Raw genomic sequence first — 9,229 nt, 5'->3', positions numbered from 1 at the left:
GAACACTCCACTAACACAGGATTGTTAATAAAGCCCCAGTAAAATCCCAGGGAGGAACAGGTCTTCTGGAACCTAAACTGTACTACTGACAGCCAATAACCCAAATCATCTTGGCCAAGTGTCATGGTTTAGCCTCAGCTGCCAACCAAGTACCACACAGCTGCTTGCTCATTCCTCCCTCAGTGGGATGGGGAGGAGAATCAGGAAAAAAACAAAAAGTGAAAAACAACAAACTCAGGGGTTGAGGTATTGATAGTACTACTACTAATGGAGAGAGAAAAAAACCCCAAAGGAAACAAGTGATGCACAACACAGCTCAGGCTCTGCTGTGAGCTGAGGAGAACCTTCCCAGCGAGTGAGAGGATGCCGAGGGAGAAGATTTAGGAAGACTGGAGGAAAAACGTGAGTCCATATTCATATGTCTACCTTTAAAGATGAATTTAAGCTTTAAAAGACCACAAACAGACTGAACAGTCACCTCCTGCCTCTTCTGAAGCTGTTTTTAAGACTAAAATCACTTTGTGGAAATAGTTCTCCAGATTCAGAAGGAAACAGTTCCATTAACAGTTCAGTGATGCTTCAGCTGCTCCAAAGGGGATTTTCAAGGGGAAGAACTGAAATTAACTGGAACATGAAATCTATATGCATTTCACAAAATACAAAAACACTGTTTAAGTCACAGTTTGCAATACAGAATCTCAGTCTGGCTGTGATGCATCTGTGCAGCACTTCAGTGAAGTTTTCCTCTGGGAGCATGAGCTTTGGCAATTAAAAATCCCTTCTGAGATAATTCTGTAATGGGAGCATTTTCACTTTCATTCCCTTTAAAGCAGGCCTGTAGCCATTTCTGAAATTCTAGTGAGGAACCTCTCCCTAGAAAGGACTTTTCCTTACTTGTTGCAAATTTAGTGTTACTAAAACTCAGTAGCAGAGCTCCAAATTCCCTCAAGGCTTGCAATGGTTGCATCCCTCTGTAACACCTGCTCCAAACTGCACTAGCTGGAGATGCCATCCAGCTCCTTGCTCAAAAAAGAGCCCTTACTTGTTAGTATCTGTATCTAGTATCTATGCCTCAGCTATTCCATCTATCCAGCAGATCACCAGTAAAAAAAAATAATTTAAAAAAGGTGCCATTTCCTGCAATTCACATTATATTTTATTGCTTAAAGTATTTTTCATAGTTGCATAAAAAATGCTGGGCAGTATTTACTAGATTGTAGTAACTACAAGACGATTGCATCTGATGGCTGGGAACATTTCAGACTGAAAAATCCCAAACTAGTATTGACTTCAGAGAAGCTGAGAACACTCAGGGCTTGAGCATGTGCAATGTTTTTCTTTCTGATAGCTGAGAGCACACAGGGAAACCTTCATGATTTGTGTCCAGTAAACAAAGCACAAACCCTTTTGCCTTTAGAGTAACATAAAAGATAAATTTGGTCCTTTTATTGACTTATTTCTTATTGACTTATTTCTCTAAAGGTTGCAGGTTGACACTGAGGAAAAGCAATGACTTCATGGCAATGAAGCTGTCCTTCAGCAGATACATAAAATTTAATTATTACACAATGAAAAACCCCTGATTTCCTGGTGGTGCTCAGGGCTTCAGGGCCAGGCTGTGCTGGATCCTGCAGTGCTCAGCCCCTGAGTGATGTCCCTGCCAGGCTCTGCCTTCAGACCTGAACTCTTCTCCCTTTATGCTAGTCAAATATGTAAAAGGCATGACTATGGTTATGTAGTTCACCTCTAATGAAAAAAAAAAATCATAAAAGTGAAAAGTAATGCACCAAGAAATTGCAGTAATTTTGATGCATTCCCCTTCTCTTATTGTCCTCTGGCTTTCCTCACAGAGTGCTTGGGAACACACGAAACCCAGATGCTCTAATCAACATTAATTGTTTAAACCATGCTAAATGTGCCACCATCTTTGAAGCCTTTTGCAACTCTATTCCTTCCTTTTCAAGGAAGGAATTTGCATTTTTGGCTGTCAGAATCCCTCTCTTCTGGAGTCTTCTCATTTGCCTACCACTGCTGTGGACTTGTGACTTCCCTATATACTTGCCCTGAAGGTGCAGCACCCAATTCCTTCCCTAAGTGAACCAATAAATTCTATAGCTGTCACATTTTCAGCTTGCAAGTTATTTTGTAAAAGTCCTCAAAGAGTGCTTTTGTTTTTATTTTTTTAAAAGTAATTTATTTAAAGATTACTTGAAAGCTGTCACTGGTATGCAATATGTTCCCCTTCCTTGTATTTTGAGATTTGTGTGGGCAAATCTTCTTGTGAAGATTTCGTGTAATTTTGCCACCACAGCTTCACAAATGCTCCCCTGACTCCAGAGTTCCTGAGAAGAGCATTGAAATCTCTGAAAGATTTTGTTTTCCCCCCATGTAACAGAACAACCAAAGCAAATTTTAAGGCCTCACTCAGCAATGCTGCCTCCAAAAATATCTCAAGCACACATGGAGCTGCCAGGATAGGGAGATACCCCAATCTCTAGCTTTGTTGAGTATCACTTACTCATCTCTTTAATAACAGGCTTTAGGGTGAAAACAAAAGAAAAAAGGTGACAAGCAGTGGATTTCCTTTCTCTGCTGCACAAAGGCCTCCTGATCATCAGACATCACATCCACAGTAGACTGCACTGTCCCTCTGGGGACACAGCATTTATAAGGCACTGCACCTCCCACGTCCTGAACTTCCAGAGTCCAACAGGATTGAACTCCTGGGCATGGTGGTCACCTCCTCCTCTCTTCACCAATCCCAGTTTTCTGAGTGCCTCACCTTTGGGAGGTGGAACACATTAACTGGCTCTGTGACTGAGACATTCACTCCCATACAGCTAACAGGATGGAAAGTAAGAGTAGGATATAAAAAAGGTTCTCACCTCTGAGAATCCAAACACTGGCCGCATTTCTGTCATCACTCACTCTGAACAAGTGAAGGATTTTTCACTTACCCCATAAACTCCTTGATAAACCAACTCCATCAGCTCTGGGCTCCTTGGACCCCTCTCTGCTTCCTACACTGCAGTGTCAGCCTGGGGCTGAGAGCCAAGCAGAGCTTCTCTCATTAGTGGAGCAAAGATTACCCAGCAGAATTGGCCTGGCACTGGCAGAGAGAAAGATTTCAGTCTAAAAGCTGTGTACGATTCTGATTCTCAACTTCCCCAACTACAAGGCTTCCTGGCAGTGACAGACACCCCTAGATCCAGTCAGGATGCATTTTTTTCCTCAGGGGGCTTTTGGGGCTGGTTCTGCAGTATCAAAGGGCTTACTGGGCTGTGTAGAGTCTAACAGGTTTCACAATAACAGGACTGAGGAAAAAATGTCAAATAACAGAAAATTTACCTTCAATACAGATGTAATTTTTTTAAAAAAAATTTTAAACTTCCTGCTTAAAAAGTGGTGGGCAAGCAGCCTTCAGACTGCCCAGAAAGCCACCCCTCCTGACTATCTCAATTTGTGGATTCCATCAGCATCCAGAGTAGGGTTAAAAGCTGTTTGTGTTTTCAAGCCTCCTGCATCCCTGTTCATTCCAGCAGTATCCTTCCCTGCAGGTAGCCTGAACACTTCCAGAATCCCTTACACTCCTCTTTCTGTACCCACTCCCTCAGTACTTTTTTTCCCTCTGCCTGTGTCAGCAGGACAATTCCAGAGACTCTGCAAGGGAAAGCAGTTCAGCATACTTAGAGCACATTAGCACAGACAACTTTATTGCTGAGTTGATGTTGTTCAGGGAATAGCTGGAGGCTTAAGTGGCTCCAGCTGGTTGGTGATGAAAAGTTACATTAAAGATGGTAAATATCAGATGATGATGGGAGATCCCTTCCAACCCTACTGTGCTTGAGCAGCTGAGGGAGAGACCTGCAGTCACAAAGAGAAGTGAAAATGTCACACAGGTGACAGCTCTAAAACAGGCTGAGAAGGAGGAGAAGGTGGTGCCCATCACTGAGTAACAATGATAGCAAAATTATGCATCTCAGAGAAAGTAACAGCTTGCAGCTGCCACAGCCAGAGCAGCAGCACAGCCCAGCTGCAGCAGCTGCTCCACATCTTCTGCAATGAAGAGTTTATCAGTAGGACATGAGAATAATATTCACTGAGATCCAGGACAGCAAGCTCTACAACGTAGATGTTAGAAAACACAGTTATAGAATGACAGAGTTCAACTGGGATCCAGCTATAAAAGGGAGGCAATTTCCAAAGGTCCTTGACTTTCAGCATCACCGTGACAACCAACAACCCGAGGAAGGCCCTGAGCAATGGAAGATGCTGATTACCAGGTATCCTGCAGACTGGGCTGGGACTGTAAGGTTTGCCTGAGCTCTTCCAACATCCAGAACCACCCCTCCTCTGCCATATCTTGGAAAATTACATCCATTTCTATTGCACATGTTTTTAACTAAGATTATATACACAGACTGACTTGAATATATCTCCTGATGTATCAGTTTCAACAGTCTCATTGACCATTTCCATGGTGTTTAAATAAATATTAACTCCTGGTAGGTCCTCATAAAGACTGACTTAAAAACATGCTCTTCTGGTCATGCAAATACATGTTGTGACAGTATTGATTAAACATACTACCTGTCCCTCAAGATTCCAAGATAGCATGTAAAAGAAGCCTCATTTCCCAAAACTATCTCCTAAGATAAACAATTTAAGTGATCTTTAGCCTGTTTGTCAAGAACTTTGAACTGGCCCCACCCAGTTCCTCTAAAACACCGACTTTTCCCTTTTTACCCTCTATCCATCACCTCCTACCCAGCAACAGCCTACAGAATCAAGAAATTTACAGCCTTAAAAGGAACTGTTAAGTCTTTGGTAAAAAGCCAGTTTGGGAAAATTTTTTCTTGCTTCCCATCTTGTTCACCCACTGAAAACTGAGGGAATCCTCTTGATTTTTCATTTTCTTTGTATGACTAGATGTAAAAGACATTGGCAAGAAATACTCAGCATTGGAACTGAGCCAAATTAAACCTTTTCAGAAGAGCCCATGACAATCCCCACTTTGACCAACCACAGACCATCTCCCTTCTTTTCAATACACAACTTTAAAAAGTAGCTACCATCTGTATCTTGACACTGATGGACTGAGTTGGTAACACTATTAGGACATTTACATCAGAAATGTAGACACTTTGTGCCTAAACACTGCCCCAAGAACAGCAGACCATTTTAGAATCTAGTGATAATTTAATTTTAAAAATCCCAAACCTTTATAACTCACTTAGGTTGGTGCCAAACTTGGCACTGGGACCAAGGTTTGCCAAACAACAGCAGCAGCCAAGTACAGCTTTAGGATGTCAAGTCAAGGACATCTGAACAGCTCTGCTCAGTATTCTGCTCTAAGACAAATCGAGCAAAACTGTCCTTAGTGCACAGAAGCCTCTGATGATCTGCCATGATAGGTTTGCTTTATTACAAGCATTGAAAATAAGTCATGAACATAAAAGCAGCAAAAGAAGTCAGACTGACTGCAATTATTTCCCCCGCTGTCTTTCCTTCTCCCTCCCATGTTCTCTGTGGATACAGAGACCAAAGTGTGTATATACCATGTGAGAATGTAAATCACATCATACATTTGAAATGAATTTTAATTTATGTACAGCCATTACCATTCATGAATGTACACAGTCCCTGCAGTTACATTCTTTATAAGGTTAAGTCTTCACTGCTCTCTACTGGACCTTCTGATGGAGAAACAGAAAGGAGAGGTGGAATCAAAGAGTAAGGTAAGATCACAGTCATTAAAAATCTGGGGACTTTGAGTAGTAAATCTCTGAGGGTGTCTCATATGAGGTTCCAGAAATAAATGGTGGCAACGTGTATATATTGCAATTTTATTTCATTCGCTCAAACAAAACGTTAGCATGTAAGAAATTTAAAATGACACAATATGATAAAAATAGCAGAGAATGAACTGAGAAACTAAAAAGAAGGTAAACCTAAATGCATGAAAAGTCAACATTCATTAGTGAACAGCTTCAGTCTTTGATTGACACTTGATAACTTTAAAACAACGAACTGGAAATCATTATGACTGTCTGAAGAGATTTCAGCACCAGCACTAAGGGTTTTACATTCAGTTGGTTTGCGGTTGACTCGGTAGCCACTTGTCTATAGTGCAGGTTTATCACAGGTCAGATCACAGTGTTGAGGAAAGCAACGCCCTCCTGGCATTAGGAAGGATCCCTTAAACTGCCCTCAGCTTAAGACATCCATTGTACAAAAGCACAGAACCACCACAATATGGTTTTTAAGGAACTTAGTCACCAGTAAGCAAAATAATCGTAGCTTCTGCAGTTCATTTTCAATACTGAAATCTCTGGAAACGGCGCAACTGTCAGTAGGTCAGGAAATGTCTACAGTAATCTTTAATTCAATCAGATTTTCTGGAAAGAACCAGTTCTTCAGATTGGGATTACAGAAAGTATGAATGTAGAAGCAGCACAAAAAGACAACAACTGTTCCTTTTTCTTTTAAACAGAAATCATGTTAATTGTAGACCAAGGCACAAAACGTTTAGTGCATAAGCCAGTTCCTTGCACAATCTAGAAGTTCAGCCTTTAATTTTGGACCACTTATAGCCATCCATGCTATTCCACTATGTAACTCCTGAACCCTCCTAGAAACGAATCAAACGTGATTTCTGACAAGGGTAAACATCCTTACTGCTCAAAAGTCTGTGTAAAACAAAAAGCTACATCAACAAAGATGAAAATGCCTCCTCTTGTTTTGAGAAGAACAGTACTTGACAAGCTTACTATGGATTTTTTTTCTTTTGAATGCCTTCAATAAATGCATGCAGAAAAGTGATGTTGTTTCTCCTCTTTATTGAAAAAAAAGAATAAATGGAGTTAGGCAATATTTCCACTGTCGTCTTCCCTTAGAATCTGAACCTGTAAGATCAGGCAATGTTTGAATGGGAGACAAATTTCCTATTGAAGCCTTTCTGAAGCTGTTAAGTGCTGTTTTGCTTTGGTGTTCAGCACTCTAGACAGTCTGTTATTGAAAGCATCTGTGCCACGAATGGAGCTGCCTGTACTCGTAAGCAAATCTCTCCACAAATTGTAGGTAAACTTTTCTTCTGGATCAGCACAGATCCCAAAGCAAACACAGCTTGGAAAAAATGGACAGTGCAAAGGTAATGGGAAGATTTTGATCCACATTCTTTGTCCAAAGCACTACAGAGCCAATTTGCAGAATTTCTATCCCACTGAACTTTACCTCATTAAAAAACAAAATTAAAAAAAATAAAAATTTACACTCGTAAGATTGAAAACCCTGGGAAAGAGAGAGGTATCACCTCCCCTAAAAATGATTCCCAAATTGTTGAGCAAAATCAATGGCATATCATTGCTGGTTTTTTTTTGGGGGGGGGATTTGTGTTGTGTGGAGCTGCAGGGGTTTTTTGTTGGTTTTGAGTTTGTTTGGAAAAGAGGGTGGCAGATAAATTAGGAGGAGAAGGGGCCATTTATTGTGACCTGATCGTTGTCAGGTAACTACTGCTGTTCTGTTTCATTAAACAACCAAAAAAAAAGGAGTCTCAGAAAAGAATGAAGCAGAGGGTCATGGTGAAAAGGTGAAGGACAATGCACTTACACAGGGGCACCCTCAGCAAGTCGGATGCCTACAACATTTCTTCTCTCACCGAGAAACGAGTTTGGTTCACCTGGGAGTTTCAGAACCATACTGGAAGTTATTACTGAATTTCAAATAGAAAACTGAAAAAAGATACAAAAGGATCAAGTACCTGGTTCCATTAACATGGTTACTGATAAAAGTCATGTTTTCCTCATTATTACACATGCATGTAAGATGAAGAAAAAGTGTAGAAAGTAATAAAAATGTGTCACCTTCCCCCTCCCTCTTCCCCACATCTTTCTGGGCATAAATTAAGCCTTACAAATGAAAAGGCTACTCTGTGACATGCAATTTTTCTTTTAATTAAAAAGCTGGCTGTGTTGTGTTACATTACAAAATGTCCACATGCATAAATCTAAAAAAAGCCCCAAAATCTACTGTAAATCTACAACATACTAATGATTTACATTTGACTGCTGATTCGCTTTATGTCGAAGTCTTAGATTTGGTAAAGCATCGTAACAATGTAGGAAGGCATCTACATCTTTAAACTCTGGACTGTATTTGCTTTTTTTTTATTTTTTATTTTCCTAGAAAATTGCATGAAGGCTAACTAGAGAGGCTTCCTATCATAAAATTCCAAAATCTTGATATGTCATCACCGTCTAGGTCATCCTTACTTACAAATATTGCCCTTTAAAAGCACACATCTCTAATTGTTCCTTGTCTTGTGAACCGAACCTCTACACATCTGATCTCTTAAATTACTCATGGAAATGTCAGATATGATAGGAAGACAAACCTGAGATACATTTGAAGTACAACAGTATAACTTGCTAACTCCTTCATTAATAAAGAAAACCTCTCTGAAAAGCCTTCCCAAGCTTTTCCCTGTTTTTTTTTTTTTTGTCTTAACAACAAATTCTGAAACATGTGCAATTTTATCTTGACATGAGTAGACTTCAAAGCACTGTGATCTTGTCTGATAGATGTAGGAATTTCTGCATAATCATTACAGTAACTTTAAGAGTCTTTTCCACCCCGCTGTAAAGGTCAGAAAAAAGCTGCAAACTAGGAGGGGAATAGCATTATCACCAGAGTGATGTGTCTGAAGCTTTTCAGAATAGGTTGTTTCTCCCTCCTTCCAAGTGTCTGTCTGTCTGTCTCCGTTTTCTTCTAACAGCTCACAAAACGTAATCAGTTTTATATCAAGTTAAAGAGTCACATCGGCTTAGTACGAGTCTTTCTATGCAGTGTTGGACTTGCTGAGCTCCTGCCTGATAGCTGCAGAGAGACAGAGACAGAGTTAGCAAATCAAATAAAGTCAGGGCAGGAAGCTGGAACACAGCACTGACCCCTCAAAGCAGGCTCATCCTGCTCTGACAGCAGCCCCATGTGGCTTCAGACAAGCTGCATTATCAACCAGGCACTAACTTTCTCCTCCTGTAAAATTTATGTTGGAATCTTAATTTTTAGTTCCCACTTCCACCAAGGTAATACATCATAGACAGAGTTTTATTTCATTCCTGACAGGTGAACCTTTAATATTATGCTTTCTCAATGATTTCCCTTAAGTACAGAAGACTACACAGGAAAATAGCTTCTGTTAAAATAAAAATGAAAACTGTGAGAATTCTTT

General features: G+C 40.3%; 1 protein-coding gene across 14 annotated transcripts in view; it reads right to left on the bottom strand.

Annotated features, from left to right (window-relative positions):
- Window positions 1–5,830: 5,830 nt before the first annotated feature.
- ENAH (ENAH actin regulator) overlaps window positions 5,831–9,229 on the bottom strand; it is a 123,919-nt gene continuing 120,520 nt past the window's right edge. For all 14 annotated transcript variants that reach the window (XM_033513273.1, XM_033513272.1, XM_015621982.2 and 11 more), the window contains one exon: window positions 5,831–8,874. In XM_033513273.1, coding sequence (XP_033369164.1) covers window positions 8,837–8,874 — 38 coding nt within the window. In that variant the 3' untranslated portion in view covers window positions 5,831–8,836. The remainder of the gene's footprint in view (window positions 8,875–9,229) is intronic.

The sequence above is a fragment of the Parus major genome, chromosome 3 (genome assembly GCF_001522545.3).
Source record: "Parus major isolate Abel chromosome 3, Parus_major1.1, whole genome shotgun sequence".
Lineage (NCBI taxonomy): Eukaryota > Metazoa > Chordata > Aves > Passeriformes > Paridae > Parus > Parus major.
The sequence above is the reverse complement of the archived record's forward strand: the minus strand, read 5'-3'. Positions and strand labels throughout refer to the sequence as shown.